We start from the raw sequence: 23,987 nt of genomic DNA, 5'->3' as shown, positions 1-23,987 counted from the left end.
GGGAGACATGTTTCTCCCTCTCTCAAAAGACTAGAACCCCATGGGGTCACCCCGTGAAGCTGATTGTTGGGAGATTCAGGACAGATAAAAGGAAGGACACCTTCACACAGTGCATAGTTAAACCATACAATTATAGCTTACCTATGTACAGGTGATATCCACTGATTTTAATGGCTTTAAAAGGGAATTAGACAAATTCATGGAGGATAATGCCAACGATGGCTACTAGAATCATAAAATCTTGGAACAGTAGTTGAAAGAGGCCTACAAGGCCATCGAGAACTACCCCCTGCTCAGTGCAGGAATAAACCACACAAGTTGGAAAGCTTGATATGGCAGGTTGTGCACTGACTAAACGGTGTCTCAGCATTTCTGCATCTGCCCCAAGCATTTTCCCACCCACTCCCCGAAGCAAAATTGGACTAAACAGAATCATGATTCACATGATTTATGAGGAGCAGCTTCCACAAAAGAGAGATTCTCTGTCCCTGCTTAAAGAAGAAAAAAAAGTGACACCTGGAAAGTATGAATTCAGAGTCAGTTGAGCTCCTGATCACTTACGAGGTAAAACTGTTAGAAGGAGGCTTGAAGAAAACATATGGACTAAACATTGTATTTGAGGTAGATATAATTCCACTAATCAGGTAGTCTCCTAGCCTGTAATAATTAAAAGGTTTGTTCCGGTCACTTCTCACATGCAGTGGGCATTTGGTTTTTCTTGTTCCACAGGTGGGGCAGGGCAGCAGCAGCATAAAACTTAGCAGCAGCCACCATATCATGCTGGAGAATCTCTCTCTCTCTCTCTCTCTCTCTCTCTCTCTCTCTCTCTCTCTCTCTCTCTCTCCCTCCCTCCCTCCCTCCCTCTCCTACACACACACACACACACACACACACAGCCTTGTGACTAGTCTCAGAGACAGCTAATTGGAAGCCAAACCCTTTCACAAAAGCACAGTGGCAGAGACTTTGCTAAAAAAAAAAAAATGGAGCCCAGCCACGGTCTTAGAACTGAAGGAGGGGAGTGAAAGGCACAGTCCCTGCCTTCCCTAAATCTCACCCCAGGCTCTCGGGGGCACAGCAGGTATTTATGCCCCAGCTTTTCTGGCTTTGTATATCAGGAATGACCAAGCATTGCTCTTGGTTTGTGATTTCTTGCATCACTTTCAAAAGTCATCTTGAGGGGAATCCTTTGAGCTTTGGTGAGAACTCAAGTAAATCACCATGATTTTGATAATTATAAGGGAGCAAGGATCACTCCTGCAATGGCATTGATTCCCTGCGTGGCTCCATGCGCAGGTGTGCAGCTGGAGAAAACATGTTAGCGTGACTCTCTCGTGAAGCGCTAGTGCATGGTCAGTGAGGGGGCAGTTCAGCACAGTTCAACTGACCTTTAGCGCAGAATAAAAATCTTGAGGTATTAAAGGTTACAGTATGACAGTTCCCAAAGTCCTCTCCAGACATGTGTACCGATGTTCCAATGTACACTTGTCTAAGGTGTCTTTCAACTTGATCATAGCACTCCTTGGCAGAAGGGACCCAGTGACCCTCACATACACAGGTTTCTTCGAGATTACAGGACACGAAATAATGGGCTCAAGTTACAGGAAGCCAGATTCCAACTGAACATCAGGAAAAACTTCCTGACTGTTAGAGCAGTACGACAATGGAACCAGTGACCTAGGGAGGTTGTGGGCTCTCGTACACTAGAGGCATTCAAGAGGCAGCTGGACAACCATCTGTCAGGGAAGCTTTAGGGGGGGATTCCTGCACTGAGCAGGGGGTTGGACTCGATAACCTTATAGGCCCCTTCCAACTCTACTATTCTATGATTTTAGGAACAGGGGCATTGTTATTAAAAACATAAGAATCTCATATATATATACACACACACACACACACACACACACACACACACACACACACACACACACACACATTTTACTGCCCAATAGCTGAAGCTCTCTGGGTGGTTCACAAAAATTAAAATCATGAAGAGCATAAAAACAACCAACAATCTAAAAACACAAATACAAAATACAATATAAAAAGCACAACCAGGATAAAATCACACAGCAAAAATTGATATAGGTTAAAATATGGAATTAAAACAGCGAAGTTTAAATTTAAGTTAAATTAGGTGTTAAAAGATTGAGAAAATAAAAAGGTCTTCATCGGGTGACGGAAGGAGTACAGTGCAGGCGCCAAGCGAACCTCTCTGGGGAGCTCGTTCCACAGCCGGGGTGCCACAGCAGAGAAAGCCCTCCTCCTATATCTAGCCAACTATGCACATATCCCTGTACAGAATACCTTAGGAAACTGGTTGGATGGCAAAATGCACTATATCAGTCATTCCCAAAGTGGGTGGTACCGTCCCCTTGCGAGTTTTGGGATTGCATAGGCGGGCATTAAGAGGCAAGGGGGCGGCAGGGGCTGCTAAGAGGCAAAGGGGCAGCAGGGGGTGCTAAGAGGCAAAGGGGCATTAGGGGGGCATTCAAGGTGGTCTTTTCCGAGAAGCGCCTCTCCGAAGGTCTTAAAACTCAGGGACATTTTTATGGGAGAATGTAGTTTGGTCCCAAGCCATATAGGGGAAGAATCCACACATGTATTAATACTGTTTAAGAAGAGTCCTTTTAACGGTGAATTGAAATGTTTCAAAAGCACCAAAACACTAATCAAGAGACATACCTTGCTTGGTGTGCCCTGCCACGCCTGCTGCAAAACAGGCGTTTGCTCTCTTTTCACTCCCTCCCTCGGCAAGCCTGCGGCGGGTGCTTCCCATTTAAAGGGGTCAATTGAGCTTCAAAATGATATTGAGCTAAAACCAAAGTTTATGAAATCGTACCAGGAGTTTTGGTTACAGAAGGAAATTTCTGATCGCTACCTTACTCTATGGAGAGTGGTTCAGAAGCTCCTGGTTGCATTTCCAACATCATATTTGGTGGAATGTAATTTTAGTGTGGTCGGCCTACTTCTCTCCAAGCAAAGAAATTGACTCCAGATTACTAAACGTGGTGATTTAAGACTCAGGTTAAGTGACTTTAAACCAGACATTGGGAAAGTGGTATCACTTCATCAGGCCCATCCATCACATTAAGGATTTACAGAAAAGTGAAGTACTCTACCTTAGTTACTAAATGTGATACCTAATATTTTTGCTAAATGACTATCAGACTTTGAAAATATGAAATCACTGGATCAAGTTCATGAATTATGTTTAATTGAATAAACGAAAAAAATGTAATTGGATTTTGAAGAAATATTCAATTAATGGTTACTGTTTTGAATTTCATTGGTATTATCTTTCTTAGTGGGTCGTTGAAAACGGCTATTCTGAAGAAGGATTTTTGTAGAGTAGGGTAGGGGGCACTGGGCATGAGTTTGTGGAACCAAGGGGGCGGTTACCTGAAAAAGCTTGAGAGCCACTGCACTATATGAACTCCAGGATATAATGTATCCTAGACAAACATAGGGCTTCTTCACCTGAGCAAAATAAGGCACCCTCGTGACCGGCCTTTCTTGCAGCCATATCGCACTGTTGGCTCATATTCAGCTTGTGATCTACAATAATTCCAAGATCCTTCTCGTTTGTAGTATTGCTGAGCCAAGTATCTCCCATCTTGTAACTATGCATTTGGTTTCTATTTCCTACATGTAGAACTTGGCATTTATCCCTATTAAATTTCATCCTGTTGTTTTCAGCCCAGCACTCCAGCCTATCAAGATCACTTTGAAGTTTGTTTCTGTCTTCCAGGGTATTAGCTATCCCACCCAATTTTCTGTCATCTACAAATTTGATCAGGGAACCTGCACCTCCACGTCCAAATCATTAATAAAAATGTTGAAGAGCACTGGGCCCAGGACTGAGCCCTGCGGCACCCCACTCAATCCATAATAGACAAATGGATTGCATTGCGGAAAACAATCGGGGATAACTGGGTTGATTTTTAAGCTATCATTCTGAAAATTCTTGTGCACAGAGAGTCGTGGATGGGGGTCATTTTGAGACTACTCTCACCTCTCTGCGTGGTGCGGGTCGTGCGCTAGAATTTTTGGAAAAATCTGTGGGAAAAATACCTTTTTCAAAGGGCTGAGGGGCAGAGTCAGCTCCCGGTCATGATCACATGATCCCAATTTTAGAGGAGGGCATAGGCAAAACGGGTAACTTGGAATTCTGGGAAACTTCTCTTTCTTCATCTGAACGGACTTTTCCCAGTGTTTTTTAACACAGTAGCCCCACCAAATGCACAAACACAACCTGAAATCATATACTAAGCCAATAATAAGTGATAGAAACACAGCACTGCTACCCACCCTTTGGGGAACAACTGAAAAGATGTGGTGCAAGGGGATGAGCTCCCCTAGGGCATCTCATCGTGGACGTGCCCCCACTCTCTCCTGCACTGGAAGGCCATTAGAGCCTTCCAAAGAGAGTAAAACGGTGGAGCAATGCCTATCATGAGTCGAAGTGAGCGTTTACTTCTTAGTGGTGGAGCGATGCCTGTTATGAGTTGAAGTGAGTGTTTACTTCTCAATCTCAGAGCTCTTGGTGAAGCAATGGCTTTCTTGAGCTGAACTGGCAGCTGCTTCCCCCTCCCCCGGGCACGTCCCCCTATTGCTGGTAAAAGACAGATATAGCCTTTTTTTTAAAATTCTTCTTGCTGTTTATTGAGCAACACTGCTGTTTTTAATTCCATCCCTCCTTTGTTTATTTATTTATTTATTCCATTTTATATGCATTACTGGCTTATCCTTGGCTCATTTCCTTATGCCCCCAGAAATGCCAGCTGCATGCCTGCCTGCCTTCCCTCCCTCCTCCCCTGCCCACCTCGCAGGGATGTTGTGTGTGTGTGGCTTTGACTCAGGGGAGAAGTCCTTCCTGCGCTCACTTGGAGTTTTGGAAGTTCCAAATTTTGCAGGTTTAAGCCCCACCAAAAAACAGGGGATGATGGGACTGCCTTGAGTCTCGGCGTGCGTATGTATCCCTGGATAAGCTTTCATGGTGGTGAGTTGATGGGTTTTTTTAATGTGCAAAATTGACGGAGCTATGGAAAGGGGTGTTGGATTTTCATAAATTCGCAAAAATTAGGGGATGATGGGACTGCCTTGAGTCTCAGCGTGCGTATGTATCCCTGGATAAGCTTTCATGGTGGTGAGTTTGAGGTTTCTAACTTGCAAATTGACGGAGCTATGGAAAGGGGTGTGAATGGGTGTTGGATTTTCAAAAATTCCCCACAAATCAGGGGATGATGGGATTGCTTTGAAACTTGGCGTGCGTGTGTATACGTCCATGAGGTGTCATGGTGCCAAACGTGAGGTTTCTAACTTGAACAGAAAAAATGTTGTATAATTTTTTAGCTTTCAATGCAAGCCTATGGGGGGGGGAAACGGAGCTCCGATCCAGATCCGGAGCTCCGAGCGGAGTGGAGTGGAAGTGGGTGGAGCGAGGGCGGGGTGAAGCGGCCCGCTCCGAAAATCGTGGATCTGCAAGTGAAGCGGAGCAGGGGGTCTGTGCACACCCCTAGTGTTTACAGATTGACTTCTTTATAATCTGCTCCAGAATTTTCCCAGGGATGGATGTCAGACTGACTGGTCTGTAGTTCCCAGGTTAAACCTTTTTGCCCTTTTTGAAGATAGGGACAACGTTAGCCCTCTTCCAGTCGTCCAGAACCTCACCCGTCTTCCATGATTTTGCAGAGATAATAGACAAAGGTTCTGAGAGTTCTTCCGCTAGCTCCTTCATTACTCTAGGATGCAGTTCATCGGGCCCTGGAGATTTGAACTCATTCAAGGAAATTAGGTGTTTTTTGACCATTTGTTTATCAATCTCAAACTGCAATCCTGCCCCCTCAACTTCTGCTTCACTTTTTCCAGGGGGGTCATAGACCCACTTTTGGGAGAAGACTGAAGCAAAGAAGGAATTGAGCACTTCAGCCTTTTCTTTGTCATCTGTTATCAATTTGCCATCCTCATTAAGCGGTTGAACCACCATTTCTTTCCTCTGTCTTTTACTACTCACGTATCTAAGAAAGCCTTTTTATGCTTTTAGCATCCCTCGCTAATCTCAGCTCATTCACAGCTTTAGCCTTCCTGATGCCATTTCGGCACTTCCGTGCCACTTGTCTGTACTCTTCTTTTGTAGCCTGGCCTTCCTTCCACTTCCTATATGTATCCTTTTTTGTTTTCAGGTCATCTCTAAGCTCTTTGTGGAGCCACATTGTTTTCCTCTGTTGTCTTCTATCTTTTCTCCTTGTTGGAATTGTTTGTAACTGTGCCTTTAAAATTTCCTTTTTAAAATTCTCCCACCCATCCTGCACTCCTTTTCTCATTAGGCTCATTTGCCACGGGACCTTACTTATCATAGTTCTGAGTTTATTCAAATCAGCTTTGCTAAAATCCAGAGTACGTTTATGGCTACACTCAACTTTTGTGTCCTTCATAATCAAGAATTCAAGTATGACGTGGTCACTTTCCCCCAGACTTCCCGTATACTATTTCTGTACAAATGGCCCCCAAAACCACTGAGGCAATAAGAGATATTCCTTTGTACCACCAACCCATTCCCTCTACTGATACTCTTCTTTTACAAATCCTATAAACCTGTCTTTCTCATGTTTTCCATATTTCATCCCCTCAGGAGGGCTTGCTATGCTGGAATACTTCATTCGTTCATGTCAGAAAGTAAAAACATTATAACTGTTTGTTTATATTCCCGTAATAGTAAATGGGTTTGGATCCGAGACAAAACAACCTGCTTTCTGAGTTACCAAATTGAGATCTGAACTGAATCTTCTTTAATACTATTTCAGATTCTGAGCCCATAACAAAGTGAGAAATGACCATTTGTAAAGAGAATGGCTTCAGGCTAGAGCTGTATTTGAAATTCAGCTTTAGTTCATTTTTATTAGGATTTACCCAGTTCACACTTTTCAACCCAAACATTCACTCCAACACAACCTGTGGTTGAAATCCGAGCTTGCATGTGATGTATGGACCCAAAGGAAATGTGGTCAACAGTATGCGTACCTTTGAAGAAATGTGCATGAAAAATGAATTGCACCCAGGCTTTCAGCAGCGGGAGAAGAATCCATACATTTCAAAGATCTGCACAATTATTGTATACACTTAGGAATATATGCATGAAAAATGTGGAAAAAACAGAGATCACAAAGCTGTTATGAACATGAGATGGAACAAGCTTCAAGGTGAAATTTGGATCACTTTGGGCTCATCTACACCAAGCAGGAGATTCCACTATGAAAGCGGTATATAAAAGGCAGGAGACACACTACTGCTTTATAGTGATATTGATGAGCACTGCAGGATCTACACTACTGCTTTATAGTGGTAATGAAGTGCACTGACAACTGTTGGGGCCCATTGACACATCTACATCAAGCAGGATGTAATGCTACGAAAGTGGTATGAAAGCAGTATATGGTATGTGTCATGGGTCCCAACAGTTGTCAGTGCACTTCAGTACCACTATAAAGCACTAGTGTGGCTCCTGCCTTTTATATATTCATAGTAGGCATGTGCTCCGCTCCGATTAGGAGCGGAGAAGCAGTAGCGGATTGGCCTGCTCCGCCTTACCCAGAGGCGGAGTAGAAGCGGACCGCGGACCCCTAGAAGCAAGGCGAAGAGAAGCGACCATTTTTCAGAGCTCCTAGATCAGGCGGAGCGCTCCGATCACCATCTTGAAAACATTTCGCCCATAGGATTGCATTGCGGGTAATAATCGCGGATAACTGGGTTGTTATCCCTATAATATGCTCCCGGTCATGATCACATGATCCTAAAGTTAGAGGAGGGTATAGGCAAAACGGGTAACTTGGGATTCTGGGAAACTTCTCTTTCTTAATCTGAATGGACTTTTCCCAGTGTTTTTTAACACAGTAGCCCCACCAAATGCACAAACACAACCTGAAATCATATACTAAGCCAAGAATAAGAGATAGAAACACAGCACTGCTACCCACCCTAACTTTGGGGAACAACTGAAAAGATGTGGTGCAAGGGGATGAGCTCCCCTAGGGCATCTCATCGTGGACGTGCCCCCACTCTCTCCTGTACTGGAAGGCCATTAGAGCCTTCCAAAGAGTAAAACGGTGGAGCAATGCCTATCATGAGTCGAAGTGAGCGTTCTACTTCTCTCTTAGTGGTGGAGCGATGCCTATTATGAGTTGAAGTGAGCGTTTACTTCTTAGAGCTGTTGGTGAGGCAATGGCTTTCTTGAGCTGAACTGGCAGCTGCTTCCCTCTCCCCTGGGCACGTCCCCCTATTGCTGGTAAAAGACAGATATAACCTTTTTTAAAAAGTTCTTCTTGCTGTTTATTCAGCAACACTGCTGCTTTTAATTCCACCCCTCCTTCGTTTATTTATTTGTTTATTTATTCCATTTTATATGCATTACTGGCTTATCCTTGGCTCACTTCCTTATGCCCCCAGAAATGCCAGCTGCATGCCTGCCTGCCTTCCCTCCCTCCTCCCCTGCCCACCTCGCAGGGATGTTGTGTGTGTGTGGCTTTGACTCAGGGGAGAAGTCCTTCCTGCGCTCACTTGGTTTTGGAAGTTCCAAATTTTGCAGGTTTAAGCCCCGCCAAAAAACAGGGGATGATGGGACTGCCTTGAGTCTCGGCATGCGTATGTATCCCTGGATAAGCTTTCATGGTAGCGAGTTTGAGGTTTCTAACGTGTAAATTGATGGAGCTATGGAAAGGGGTGTGAATGGGGTGCCCGATTTTCAAAAATTCCCCAAAAATCAGGGGATGATGGGACTGCCTTGAGTCTCGGTGTGCATCTGTATCCCTGGATAAGCTTTCATGGTTGTGAGTTTGAGGTTTCTAACGTGCAAATTGACGGAGCTATGGAAAGGGGTGTGAATGGGGTGCCCGATTTTCAAAAATTCCCCAAAAATCAGGGGATGATGGGATTCCCTTGAAACTTGGCGTACGTGTGTATACCTCCATGAGGTGTCATGGTGCCAAACATGAGTTTTCTAACTTGAACAGAAAAAAAGTTGTATAATTTTTTAGCTTTCAATGCAACCCTATGGGGGGGGAAAAACGGAGCTCCGATCCGGATCCGGAGCTCCGAGCGGAGCAGAGCGGAAGTGGGCAGAGCGGGGGCGGGGCGAAGTGGCCCGCTCCGAAAATCACGGATCTGCAAGTGAAGCGGAGCGGGGGGTCCGTGCACACCCCTAATTCATAGTGGAATATTATTATTATTATTATTATTATTTATTTATATAGCACCATCAATGTACATCTGCTTGGTGTGGATGAGCCCTTAGACAAATACAAGTTTTACTTGTGCAAACATCCCTACCTGAAGCCTTCCTGGGTTCCTTATTCATTCATCATGATTAAAACAAGTCTGTTTTGTTTTTACATGGAGAGAAGAGAAATTATTTGAAGTAGTATAAAAAAGAAGTTCACTCCCACATTGGTTTTAGTATTTTTGCTGGACCAAAAAAAATATGTACTAAAAGATCAGATGCCATCTTTAGATTTCATCATTAAATGCTCTTTGCTATTTAGATCTCGCCTTAATATGATAATGTAGCTTTTGGGGATGAAGATGCAAACCAATAAACCCAAACTGGAAGCCAAGATAGAGAAGACCTGCACAGCTACCATGTATTTCCCTTTGGTGCTCAGGTAGGCCGGCACAAAGGACACCCAAACACTGGAAAAGACCAACATGCTGAAGGTGATCAGCTTGGCTTCATTGAAGGCTCCAGGCAGCTTCCTGGCTAGGAAGGCCACCGTGAAACAGATGGCAGCCAGGAAGCCCATGTAGCCAAGGGCAGTATAAAACATGACTGCAGACCCTTCGTTACATTGCAGGATGATCTGACCAGGCTGGGAATGCATGTCAGAATCTGGGAATGGGGGAAAGATTCCCAGCCAGATCATGCAGATGCCCACTTGGACACTGGAACAAGAAATTACAATGGAGTTGGCCAAACTCTTCCCCAGCCATTTCCTCATCCTATTCCCTGGCTTTGTGGCCATAAATGCCACCACCACCATGACAGTTTTTGCCAACAAGGACGAGACGGCAACTGAGAAGATGATGCTGAAGGTGGTTTGTTGGAGAAGGCAGGTCACCTTCTGGGGCCGTCCAATGAATAAGAAGGAGGACAAGAAGGATAGCAGGAGGGAGACAAGGAGTATGTAGGTGAGATCTCGGTTGTTGGCTTTGACCACTGGAGTTTCTCGATATTTCATGAAGATTCCTAAAAGTAGGCCAGTGGTTAGGGACAAGATTAGGGCAAATAAAGCTAGGATGATTCCCAGAATTTCTTCATAGGAGAGGAAGCTGATAAGCTTCAGAACACATTGATCTCGGGCCTTGTTTGGATGCTGGTCATCCGGACACTTGGTGCAATGGTCTGCATCTGACAAGAACAAGAACCGCAGCAGCATTTATGTAAATTGTTTTCCACCAATCATAGTCTGTGGTTTCCTGCATTCCCTAAAAGGTGTATAGTGCTCCTCTGACCCATTGTGGTTTCTGCAGGCCCCACCCTGTCTCTGAAACTGGGAAAAGCACTTTTCTCGTGGAAGCTGATAAATAGCCATTGAAATTGCATTCCATCTATGTGCTTGCCAAAAATGTCATCATTACTGATTAAGATTAATCAGAAATAAGCAGTTCTCGAATAACATCACCCTTACCAAGCTGTCTGCATCTCTACTCAGAAGTAAAGTAGAGCAACATGTCTACTCATACATCAGCACATCAAAAAATTGCATGTCTACTCACATGTAAGCAGGGCAGGTCTCTGCAGGACAAGCCTCAGAAGTAAGCAGGACTGGATGCCTTGCTTATTAAGATATGCGGGGCAGCATTCGATATTGCCTATCTGTGAACTGGCTCCATCACTGCTTCCACTCTGCAAGCTGCAAGCCCCACTGATTTCGTTCTGTAAGTGCTGCCCACCCCTTGTAGAACTGAAATGAGCAAAAGGCTCATATCTACAACAGGGCAGCTCTCCAGAGCAACCTTATGTGAGCTTTGCCAGCCTGGTCCATTCCAGAAACTAATGTTTCTGCTTGTTTGGGGTTGCCCTAAATACCACTAAATCTAGGGTGACCCTATGAAAAGGAGGGCAGGGCTCCTGCATCCTTAAAAGTTGTATATAAAAAAGGGAAATTTCATCAAGTGTCATTTGTATGCATGCAGCACCTGTGAAATTCCCTCTTCCTAAAAACAGACATTAGAAGAAGATATTGTTGGCAGCCTATGTTGCATTCTCATATGGTAGCCCACTAAGTTATTTTCACTCAATTTGTGGAATTAAATAGCAAATACACTAATAATTAGCTATACACAAAGCAACAAAGAAATCAAGTTCAGTTTAGAACAAAACAAAAAACCCTCTCTAGCCACGTGCGAGTGGGTGTTTGTTCTCTTTCTCAAGGGCAGCTCCTCGCTCTGGAGTCACTTACCTTCCTGGGAGGAGATGGTTCCTTCGGGACATGGGACACAATCGTAGCAGCAGATGGGCTCTCCTTCCCTAATCGTCTTGGCGTGTCCAGGCAGGCAACTTCTAGTACATCTAGAAAAAGGGACTGTCTAACCATATAAAGAGAAGGTGCGTCAAGCATAACGTTGCGGAAAGGGGGCTTTATTAACTGCTGGAAATGAGTTATATCATGGAAGTGACCCTATGGAAGGCAGGACAGGGCTCCTGTGTCTTCAACAGTTGTACAGAGAAGGGAAATTCAGCAGGTGCCCTTTGTATGCATGCAGCACCTGGTGAAACACCGTCTTCATCACAACAGTTAAAGCTGCAGGAGCCTTGCCTAGTGTGACAAGTTACAAAAGAGGGCATATTACAGGAAGCTGCTTACCATAGGGGCAAATGGTTTATACATGCCACCATGAGGGTCCAGTCTTCCACTGGCCAACCTCTGTTGTCTATTAAATGGTGTCCTAGCCTTTGTGCGTTTCCCCCCCTTCTCCTGGGATTAATTAAAGGCAGGAAGAGCTTTAGTCTACACTATGCTGGTATGTTTTGTGTCTTGTCCCCACTTCCTTTGACTTCAGCCCCGCCCACCACTGGCATATGAGCCCTTACAGCTACGTTGTTGCTGTTTTGCGGCATGAAGAAGGCTAGAAGGGGCGGGAGGCAAACATTGCAAGAGGAGACTCGCGAAAACCTGTGAGTGCCCAGTAACGAATGTTCAATAAAATGCTCATCTGATGGCGCTCTCAGTGATGGCTAGATAGGAAAGGGAACAAGGAAACGAGTGGTTTCCCCTACCTGGTTAAATGTTCTGGGCCACGTAATGGCATTCTGATCAATGGTGAACTTTATCTCAGAGGAGGACAGTCTCTCTATACTGCCAACATTCACTCCAGCAGTGGACTTGTTGGGAAACATCACCCAGTTCATGATATCAAAGTTGGCTGCCAGATCTCCATTTTCATCCAAATAAGCTCCGTCCATGGAAGTATTATAAAGCTGAAAGTTTCTCAGGAAAGGGTGAAGCTAGAATAGAGGGGGGGAAGAAGTTGTTATACTGCAAGTCCCATCAGCTCTAGCCAGGATAACCAAGGGTGAGGGATGATGGGAGTTACAGTCCTACGACATCTCAAGGAACACATGCTACCCAACCCTGTCACAGAAAAGCACGTGCATTTAGGAAACAGGAAATCCCATTCTACATCTCAGCCTGACTCATTAGGAGGTCTCATCACAACCAGTTCTTCCAAGCTCATAGTGGCTATGAATTTTGTTTTCATTATTTATGTTTACAATGCACCTGAGATCCCTTTCTAAATTTCCTTTTTCTGTTTTGCCATTTTGGGGAGGTAATAAAAATGTTCTATAAGCCTTGTTTGGCATCCTAAGAAAGTTCTGACACCAGGGGCTGGTCCTATTATTAGGAAAAGTGGGGTTAGTTAATAAACCCAACAAGGCAGAGATTTATCAATGACTGACCAACTGCATTCCGTACCTCCGTCCCTAGATTATCATCATCCCATCCAGGGCAAAAAAAGTAGAACCTGAGTGTGTCCTCCTGCTATGTAAGTAAGCCTGATATCATTTGGGACAGTCCACCAAGGCCATGACGTCCTGTTCAAAATGTTGAAGTGACCCAACCCAATCCATTTAGGAGACTGCAATACGAACCCATCTCAGACCACACCAGCTAGCTGAGGTAATCAGGTTGTTGAGGGGAGGACCGAAAGCATCCTCATACTGTCCCAGCTGCCTTGCCCCATTCTGCTGGGCAACTCAAACCTGGATTGCTCATTTGGGCACCTCATAGACCCCCGCAACTCTGCCACATCTGCGCCTCCTGATGCCTCTGCCTAGAACAAAGCCATTAATTAGGTCTGTGCACTGCCTCGCATCCAAATTTGGATCCTGTACCTATGCAGGCCAGTTGGGCCCTCCTCTGTCTATATCTGGATTGGGCTGCAGTGGAGGGGACCAGGCCTGAGGAGCTTCTGGAAATGGCCCTTTCCAGCTGCTGTAGTTTGAAATTAGATCTAGGAAATGGACGACCTGCCATCTTCCTTAAAAATGGCAGCTCTCATTGAAGACAGGCGGCTTCCAGATGGGTCAGATAAGTCCATGGGAGGGGAGAAGCAAAGGCTCTCTCAGATCAGGAAGCAAGCACAGAGGGGGGAATGAGGAGCAGGAGGATGAGTGAGGAGGAAGGCAAACATGGAATCCAGTGGATTCCTGGTCGGCCTCATAGCTGGGAACACACAACATCTGACCCGCTTCAGATGTCTGGATCTCACTTCAGCTCAGGAACCAAAGTGAGTCGCACTGGGACATAAGCTGCTCCAGGCAGATCAGGGCTGATTTGGAACCTCCAACGCAGCCTCTGAAGAAATCAGGAAATCTCTGCACAGACCTATAATGAATGGTGATTTACAAAGGCACTCTCTGTGAAGGAGAAGGAATACTGTACCCTTTGAAGACCCAGCCGGTCTCCACCCACCATCCCCATCCGGTTCAAATGGGATGAGTACGCAGCATGTAAGGTCCAGGCCACAGCCTGGATGGAATTGTAAATACTGTAGGTGTCTTGAGAGAGGATACTTTCAATCACATCCTGGGGCAGGTTGTCCCAATTCTCTTTTTCTCTGCATCTTTCCCAGACTTTCACAGACAACATGTCTCTTGAATAGAAACAATGAAATGCTTTAGTCTCAAACTGCTGGATAGCCAAGAGAAGTGCACCAAAATTATCATGTCGTGTCCTTTTGTGCGTCTTGATTAAGAAGGACAAAGAAACATGGGTGTGCTGGAGATCAATCATCTTGTAAAACATTCTCAAGCTGAGGTCCTGCAAAGTTGTTGTAATACATACTTTTCCTACAGTTGAATTTTTGATCTTTTCAATATTTTGCATGAATAGTGCTAGAATTAAGATGGCATTGGTGTCCACTTGACAAACAACTACATTAACTTGAGTGTCCAGCAAATATAATATCAGGTTGAAATGTCTTTCCCATTTCACTGTCGCTGGGATACTTTTGGAATAGGCAATGCAAATACCATTGTTTATGACCACTGGCATGAAGGTGCTCATGAATCTTTCTCCACTGTCATTCTCTGGAGCAATGAGACCAATCCACGTCCATCTGAAATGCCGGAGCAGTTTAACAATCCCCAGGTAATGCGGTTCTGATTTTGGGACCATCCGGTAGATAAAAGGAAACTGATGTTTGTCCTTAGGGATTTGACTAACAAAACCATAACTGACCTATTAAAAAGTGAAAGAGATAAGTGTTTGACTTGCTTTTAAGGACAACACTCAGGCCGTTGCTAGACAAGGACTTAGCCCGGTGTGAGGCCCGGGCTCCCTGCTGTGCATCCAGATGACGCACAGGGGATCCTGGGGTCAGGCCAGGCTAAGTCCTCCCTTGACCCGGGATAAGCGGATCCGCTTATGGCCCGGCTTTTCCGCAGCCCCGGGCTGAGGCCGGGGCAGTGGAAAGCCTAGCAACTCCCGTGGCTTTTCCCGGCTGCTCGCTTACTCGCGAGAAGCTGGGAGAAGCCACACACTGGGCACAGCATTCCATAGGAGCGCTGTGCCCATCAGGCCGTGGCGGAAATCACGGGTGGGGGAGATTGGGGCTGGGGGAAAGAGCGGACCCAGCAGAAGAATGGGGATGGGCATGGCGGACCGTGTGAAGAACGGGGACAGGGCTTGGCAGACAGGGGGGAGAAGAACGGGAACGGGCATGGCGGACGGGGACAGGGCATGGCGGATGGGGGGAAGAAGAATGGGGATGGGCATGGCGGACGGGGACAGGGCAAGGCGGATGGGGGGAAGGAGAACGGGGACGGGCATGGCAGACGGGGACGGGGCATGGTGGACGGGGGAAGAACAGGGACGGGCATGGCAGATGGGGACAGGGCATGGTGGACAGGGGGGAAAGAAGAACAGGGATGGGCATGGCGGACGGGGACAGGGCATGGCGGACGGGGGAAGAACAGGAACGGGCATGGCAGACAGGGACAGGGCATGGTGGACAGGGGGAAAAGAAGAACAGGGATGGGCATGGCGGATGGGGACAGGGGGGAAGAACAGGGTCGGGCATGGCAGACGGGAACAGGGCATGGTGCACAGGGGGGAAAGAAGAATGGGGACAGGCAAGGCGGACAGGGACAGCGGATGGCGGACAGGGAGAAGAACGGGGACAGGCATGGTGGACAGGGACGGGCATGGCAAGCGGGGACAGGCATGGCGAGCGGGGGACGGGCATCGTGAGCGGGGGGAGGACGGGCGAGCAAGCAGGCGGGGGGCATCAGGCATTGTGGGGGGTAAATCAGGGACAGGGGTAGTGGGGAACCCTTTATTTTTTTAAAAAAAACACTTACTGTTTCGTTGGTGCGCTCCTGCGCACATGGCCCTTTAAGGCAAAAAAATATGGCGGATGCGACGGGGCTTCCCTCGGCCCTGTCACGTGTGGACGGGGTCTACTTCTAGCGCGGCCTGACCCCTCCTCCCACACTATTATCAGGTAGGTCTAGCAAGGCCCTCAGTTGTTTATTAATCTAAAATATCAGTAAATACCAATAAAATATCAATTGCCACTTAGATACTGTAAAATAATAAACCTTCCTGCATTTAAAAATACTTTGAAGGTTTATTTCTCTCACCTTGTAAGTCAGGCCAGATCTACACTACTGCTTTAAAGTGCTTTAAAGTGCCTTATAACAGTTTTGACAACTCTATATGGAGTGTGTCCTGGGCCTCCACAGTTCTCAAAACTGTTTTTAAAAATCCCCTTTGTATTCCTTCCCCACAGCAGACCCATCCCATCCGTCCTTTCTATCTGAACTACTGTATTGGATAACTGCGTTATGTAGACAAGATTTTATCTTCCAAAGCTAACTTAAAGTGGCCTCTATGATCCACAAAAACATATGCCATGATAAATCGAATGTGCAGAATGGAGAACCCACTCCAACAGGTTGCTGTCATTCGAGAGAATAGTTGACTGCAATTTGAAAATAGAGATCTCTGGTAATAATACATGCACTCAGTTCTTGTTTATGTCTATTTATTTTATTTATTTATTTAAAACATTTATATCCGGGGCGGAGCTGGACACCATGAGAGGGTAAGACTTCTTTTTGAGAGGCCCCCTTATGGGAGATCTGAGAACTCAATTATCTCATTTAAAAAGGCATGGGTCTTTATTGAAAATTAATGGAAATGACTATGACTTTTAACTGTGTGTGAAAATGTTATCTTTGGAACCATAATCAGTATAAGGAGTGAGGAAATTAGCCCAGTGCTCAGGCTTGTAAATTAGTCGGGTGGAGCGGAGAGCGGAAGAACGAAATTGAAAGTAGAGTGTTATTATTGGAGCTCTTCCATCGCCTGGTCTGACAAATTACTGTGAAATATACTCCTTATCTGGGAAGAACGAATAATTGGCAATAAATTCACCCATCAGAAAGCATCGAAAGAGGAAAGTGCTTTATATGCATGGAAAGAGAGACGGTGTTGATTGTTATTCGGGACATTAAGCAATAGTTATAAATAGATCTATGCCGAACGTTAAAAAAAAACCCTCCTGGAAAAGCTACTTGGTAGCGAATACGCCCCTCTAATAATCATAGAATCATAGAATAGCAGAGTTGGAAGGGGCCTACAAGGCCATCGAGTCCAACCCCCTGCTCAATGCAGGAATCCACCCTAAAGCATCCCTGACAGATGGTTGTCCAGCTGCCTCTTGAAGGCCTCTAGTGTGGGAGAGCCCACAACCTCCCTAGGTAACTGATTCCACCGTCGCACTGCTCTAACAGTTAGGAAGTTTTTCCTGATGTCCAGCCGGAATCTGGCTTCCTTTAACTTGAGCCCGTTATTCCGTGTCCTGCACTCTGGGAGGATCAAGAAGAGATCCTTGCCCTCCTCTGTGTGACAACCTTTTAAGTATTTGAAGAGTGCTATCATGTCTCCCCTCAATCTTCTCTTCTCCAGGCTAAACATGCCCAGTTCTTTCAGTCTCTCTTCATAGGGCTTTGTTTCTTGCCCGTCTTGAAAAGGTGCCCACAGAAGAAGTTACATGAAGTAGTGGGAGTGGGAGTGGGAATGAGAGCAAAAACAGGACTGACAAGATGGTGGAGAAAGCTGGCGTGGCGCCAACTTCTATGTAGGAACTTAAGAGCTTGATATTGGATAGCAACGCAACTCTGATTAAAAAGATGGATGAACATTCCAAGAAGGCAGATAAGCGCATGGGGATGCTGGCTGACAAGATTGCCCAGAATGACAGAGCTATAAAGATGTTAGAAGTTGAAGTAAAATCATTGGAGAAAAGGCAGGATGTCTTTGAAAAAAGCTGTGATGTGAAGTCCCAGGATCAAGAATTAAAGTTGATCCATTTACAGGATCAAGATCGAAGATGTAATCTACGAATTAAAAACTTTATTGAAGAACCAGGAGAGGATTTGAGAAAAATAATTTTGAAGTGGTTTAAAGACATGATGCCTGATCTGGAATTAAAAGACTGTGACCTGGAAAGGATTCATAGGGTGGGAGGAGCAAACTACACAGGAGCAATCAAAGACATCCTAGTGAAATTTGGCAGTTATTACAAAAAAGAGCAAATTATGAAGAAATTGAGGTCTATGGCTATGATAAAATATAAAGGCAGAGCAGTGCAAATCTGCAATGATCTTTGTCAGCAAACACTCCAATGGAGATGCAGCGTTAAGCAAATAACTGAAACGTTAACAAAGAATGCAATAAAGTATGCTTGGGGTTACCCTGTTTTTTTAAGGTTTGCACATGGTGGGAGGCAGTACAGAGTAACCTCTTTGGATCAGGGCAAGGAGTTGCTGAAGAGTTTGGTTTGTTTAAGGTTGCAAGTCTGGAAGCTGAAGTTGGGAATGGAGCTGAAGCTGGGGCGTCTGGGACGCAATAATTTGATAAATGGTTTATGAGATAATAATACATAAAAGTTGTTAAATATAGAGGTCTTGCCGCTGAGGCGGAGCACTGCCTCCCCCTCCCTTAAGGTAGAAAATGGCCGGAGTGGTAGACTTACGGGGATCTGGGGGGGGAAGAGGTGGGGGTGGGATGGGGGCAGGGGGGGTTAATAGGGAGGGAGGGAGGGATTTGAAGGGGTTTAGGGTTTTTGTGTTTTGCTGTATGTGTTTATGAGTTGCAGAGCACACGGGATCGGAAGGAGTATCAAAAGATTAAATATGGATAAGAAAATTAAAGTATCAACGCTCAGTGTTAAAGGTCTGGGGGCAGTCGTGAAAAGGAGGAGAATTGAACAAATGTTAAATAGAGAAAGATCTGATATCATTATGTTGCAAGAAACTCACCAAGGGTTCGATGGAATAAACAAAATACGTACAAAATGGTCAGTTTATTATGAAAAGTCACTGGGGACAACAACAAAAAATGGAGTAGCTATTTTGATTTTTTTAAAAAGTGGATTTACATTAGAAACTATAAAAAAGGATGATAACGGTAGATATCTTATGATAAAGGAACAAATTGAAAGTGAAGCATATACATTAGTTAATGTTTATGCCCCCAATGAGAGACATAGAGAGTTTTATATGGAATTATTTAAAGAAATAGAGGAGTTTAAGGAGGGGTATGTTATTTTAGCTGGGGACTTTAATATGGTAATGGATAATAGATTGGACAGGTCAAACCCCACTAATGCGGAAAAGAGAAATAACATTAGTATATTGAATAAACTAGTAAAAGAAAAAGATTATGTGGATTGTTGGCGTTTACTTAGTGGGGCGAACCCTGGCTTTTCTTACTACCCTTCAGTTCATCATACATACTCTAGGATAGATTATATATTTGTTTCAAAAGAGTTTGCAACTAAGGTATGTAAAATGGAAACGGGGGTAATAAAGGTATAAGATCACGCATTGTTAAGTTTAGAGTTTACAGTTAGAAAGAATTATAAAGAAGCGTTTAGGTGGAAATTAAATACAAAAATTTTGAAGTATAATGAAGTGGTAGAAAAAATGCAAAGGGAACTGTCAGAGACTTGGGAAATTAATGAGAAGGGAGGAACGACAAGGGCAGTTGTTTGGGATACCATGAAGGCAGTAGCAAGAGGGATATGTATTAGAGAAATGTAATTTAAGGAGGCAACAATTTGTAGATCAGGAAAAGTTGGAGGAAGAGATTAAAAAATTGGAGAAAGATTATTGGCAATTTAAAAATAAACATAAATTAATAGAAATACAAGCAAAGAAAAAACAATTAGAAAATTTAAATTTAGAGGAAGTTCAGAAAAATTAAATTTATATGAAAAGGGAGTATTTTGAAAATAGCAATAGAAATTCTAGATTGCTTGCCAGACTCACACAAAAGGAGAAAGCCAGGAATGGGATAGGAATATTGAAAGATAAACAAGGGAACTATTGTCATATAATGAAGGGTAAAATAAAAAAATTTCAAGAATTCTATCAAGAATTATATAAGGGAAAGGATATTCAAAAAAAGAAGTTGGAAGCCTATATAGAAAAGTATATAAAGAAGCGAATAAAAATAGAACATAAAGAGTTAATGGAGAAGGTAATAACTCAAAGAGAAATTGAAGAAGTAATTGAGAATTTGAAAGTGGGTAAATCACCTAGGGTAGATGGTTTAGGATCGGAATATTATAAGGTTTTTAAAACCTTCTTAGTACCGAAATTATTGAAGCTGTACAATTCCATATTGGAAGGAGAAAGGACATCAGAATCATGGGAACATTCATTAATAATTTTAATACCAAAACCAGATAAAGATTTGACTGTCCCTGATTCATATAGACCTATTTCATTAATAAATCAAGATGCTAAAAAATTTTCAACTATTTTAGCAAGGCGGTTGAATAAATTTATAGGTGAATATATAGGGGAAGATCAATGTGGATTTGTAGCAGGTAGACAAATGCATAACTTAGTGGGAAGAGTTTTAAATGCAATACAGGTGATAAAAAAGGCTAAGATCAAAGCGGGAATTTTGGCATTGGATATTTTCAAGGCTTTTGATTGTGTGAGCTGGCAAGCTTTAAAGATGGTTCTAAATAAAATGGGATTTGGAAATAAATTTAAAGCTATAATAGAACAGTTGTACTCTCAAAATACAGCCGTAGTGGTAGTGAATGACGGAGTTACGGATAAGATACGACTAGCCAGAGGGACAAGACAAGGATGTCCACTCTCGCCGGTCCTGTTTGTAATGGTAATGGAATTATTGGCGAATGCAATAAGAGATGATGGGGAGATAGAAGGAATAGGTAGTATTAAAAAAATAAAATTGAATATGTTTGCAGATGATACCTTGCTAAGTATTAAAAATCCTATAGGAAAGATGGCAAGAATTAAACAACAATTGAGAGAATTTGAGGATATTACTGGGTTAAGAATAAATTGGTCCAAATCAGAGATGACGTTATTTAATTATACTAAAAAGGAAGAGAAGGATTGGGAAGAAAAGGGAAGAGAAATGAGAGTTAAGGAACAGATTAGATATTTGGGAATTAAAATTACACAGAATTTAGAGAGTTTAGAGAAAGAGAATTTAAATAGTTTAAAAAAAGAGATTTTAGTAAAATTGGAAAAATATAAAAGATTAACTTTATCCTGGTTTGGAAGAATAGCATTAATAAAAATGAAGATTTTAGCAAAGATTAATTTTGTGTTTAGGATGTCACCAATAAAAATTTCAGAATTAGAGATAAAAAGTTGGCAAAATATCATAAATAATTATTGTAATGGAGATTAGAAAGCGAGGGTAAATAAGAATAAATGGTATTTAAGTCAAAAAAAGGGAGGATTGGGTCTTCCAAATATTAAACTATATTACGTAGCTAATAGGCTAAGACATATTGTGGAGGCAATTATAGGAATAGGAGAATTAGATTGGATGGATGATAAAACTACAAGTAATATAGAGATTAATTTGGAAAATGTATTTTTTAGGGAAGGGAGGAAAAATGGGTGGAAAGTATAGGTAACCCGCTCTTGAGGTTTCACTGGGAAATTTGGAGTAAATATAAAGGTGAGTTGCTCTGAGCAACTCACCTCTATCACCGGTAATAATGTTAAAGAATTTCCCGGAGGAATTAAAGAGTAGATTAAGTAAAGTCTTAATAGAAAAAAATAAAATGAAATTAAGGGAATGGTTAAGAGAAATGAATACAAGAGAGGATTTGGAAGAGGTTTTAAAAGATAAAAAAATTAACTTGGTTAAATTATTGGCAATTAGAACAGTGGACTAAAAAGTGGGTAAGAGAAAATGGAGATTGTAGAGAATTGACGAAGTTTGAGGAATTAATAGTTAAGAAAGAAAATGATAAGGGAAAAAGAACAGTGTCAAAAGGATTAATGAGTGAAATTTATAGAATACTGTTGGAGAAAGGGTTGAGGGATAGTTCAGGTAAAATGGTTTGGGAGACAGACTTGAATGTACAAATAGGACAACAGAGCTGGGAGGGACTTTGGAAACAAAGAGTGTTGAGAAATATATCAGTGAGAATAAAAGAGAATTACTTTAAAATTATATGGAGGTGGTACCTAACCCCGGTTAGATTGAATAACATAAATAATCAGCACTCAGCAAATTGTTGGAGAGGTTGTGGGGGGAAAGGAACATATTTACATATGTGGTGGGAATGCAAATATGTACAAAGATTGTGGAAGATGCTGTTTTTGGAGATTGAAGAAATAGGGGGAATGAAGATAGAACGAACACCAAAAGTTGCATTACTGTCACTATTTGAAGATTTAAAATGTAAAAAAGAAACTAAGGAATTGATATCGAATTTGCTGACTGCGGCACGATTGATTGTAGCTAGGAACTGGATGACTTAAGGGGATTATTGTATTGAAGAACGGTATAAAGAAGTTTGGGATATAGCTATTAATGATAAATTGACTTGTAATATTAAATTGAGAAGAGGTATAGCTAAAACAAATGATTTTGAAGGAATTTGGAAACAGTTCCTAATATTTGTATTTTCTAAGGGAAGTGGGAAACCGCCAGCAGAAGAAAGTATGAGATTTTGGAATCAGGAATGAGATCCCGAGGTGGGGGGAGCACTTATATGTTAAGTTTGATTATGTTATGTAGACATGATATTATGTATTCAACATTTATTCAACATTTATGTAGTATGTTGTTTTCTTTAATTGTATGCGGTATGTTTAAGTATTGTAGAAAATAAAAATATTTTTTTAAAAAACACATTTATATCCCGTCCTCTATCATTAAGATCTCAGAGCGGCGTACAGATAAAAACATACAGTATAAAATAATAAATATACACAGTTAAAAACAAATTAAACTATGATCTAAGTTAAAACAATACATAACTGAACAGCAATAAAAGCAGTTAAAAGCAGTCTACTTATATTTGAAATTTTTATATCCCACCCTGGATGGTTTACATTAATCTTAGTACATTAGTACATTATAGGTTGGATTGCCGTTGAAAAGTAAAGTCACGGTTACAATGGGACTCAGGTGCGATTCACTTGGTCTGGATTTAATTCAATATCAAAAGCTATGTCATCCCCAAAATCACAAAAATCCCCATGCAGAGCTGACAGGAGAACCCGTTTATTCTAGAGAAAGTTAAACCTCTCTCAAACCATATTCAGCTCTTTTGAGAAGTGCTGCCTTTCTCTGGCCTTACTTGGTGATGTCCACCCCAGGGCCACCTTCTGGACTCTTCTGGAAAGATTGCAAAGTGGCAGCAGACTCAGTCTACATCCCCCACCCACCCCATTCCTACCTGTGGGATTTTGTAGATGCCCAGCATGGTTGAAATCTGGTTGGAGAGTTCAAAGTTGGCCCCTTCAAGGACCGCCAAGAGCTTATTCTGTCCTCCACATCTGTAGTTTGGAACATGCTGCTGCCCAAGAGACATCAGGTCTACCAAGGCCTCATAAGTCATTCTTGGGTTGAAATAGTTCTCATAGATGTTGTAGCCCAGGGTGATATTGGGCAAGAGCCTCGGATTCTGGTTGATCTCATGAATGGCAAACAAGAAGGGAAGGATGTGCCACTGGCTCATACTTTTTACACTGCAACAAAAACAGATGCCATCAGATTTTTATCCTTCATTCCATAAAAACAGAAAGCAATTCCTGCAACGCTTAGTAAAGAAGAAATCTCTTAGAACCATACTCCCATTCAACTGATGCGAATGGGAATTTTCTTCCCAATGCAAATCGCAGGGTTAGGGCAACAACGTTTGTCAACACCATGGCAGGAAGGAAAAGGGCTCAATTCCCCCTCCCCTCTCCAATGCAAGGAGTTTTGAGCCTGATTGTCGACACTTCCCAGCATCCGTTTGTCTGGTTTTTTTAAAATGAACCCATTAAATGGAAAAACACATTTTGTGTCATGTTTGGTTTAGCCGTCATGCTAAATCAATCTGAGAGCATAAAGCATCAGATCTGATCCCAACATTATTGGTTGTGCCTAATGGAGAACCGCCTGCAACAAGGCCCTCGTCTATACGAC

General features: G+C 43.0%; 1 protein-coding gene across 1 annotated transcript; it reads right to left on the bottom strand.

Moving 5' to 3' along the window:
• Positions 1 to 9,488: 9,488 nt before the first annotated feature.
• On the bottom strand, positions 9,489 to 23,535 carry LOC134395537 (vomeronasal type-2 receptor 26-like). Its single transcript, XM_063121701.1, has 5 exons — positions 23,254 to 23,535; positions 13,938 to 14,735; positions 12,272 to 12,499; positions 11,454 to 11,580; positions 9,489 to 10,399 (listed from the first exon to the last, which is right to left on the bottom strand). The coding sequence occupies exons 1-5, from the start codon at positions 23,533 to 23,535 to the stop codon at positions 9,489 to 9,491; spliced, it is 2,346 nt and encodes a 781-aa protein (XP_062977771.1).
• Positions 23,536 to 23,987: the final 452 nt, after the last annotated feature.

Source organism: Elgaria multicarinata, chromosome 3, assembly GCF_023053635.1.
Source record: "Elgaria multicarinata webbii isolate HBS135686 ecotype San Diego chromosome 3, rElgMul1.1.pri, whole genome shotgun sequence".
In the NCBI taxonomy this organism is placed as follows: Eukaryota; Metazoa; Chordata; class Lepidosauria; order Squamata; family Anguidae; genus Elgaria; species Elgaria multicarinata.
Note: the sequence above shows the minus strand (reverse complement) of the source record. Positions and strands in the feature narration are given on the sequence as shown.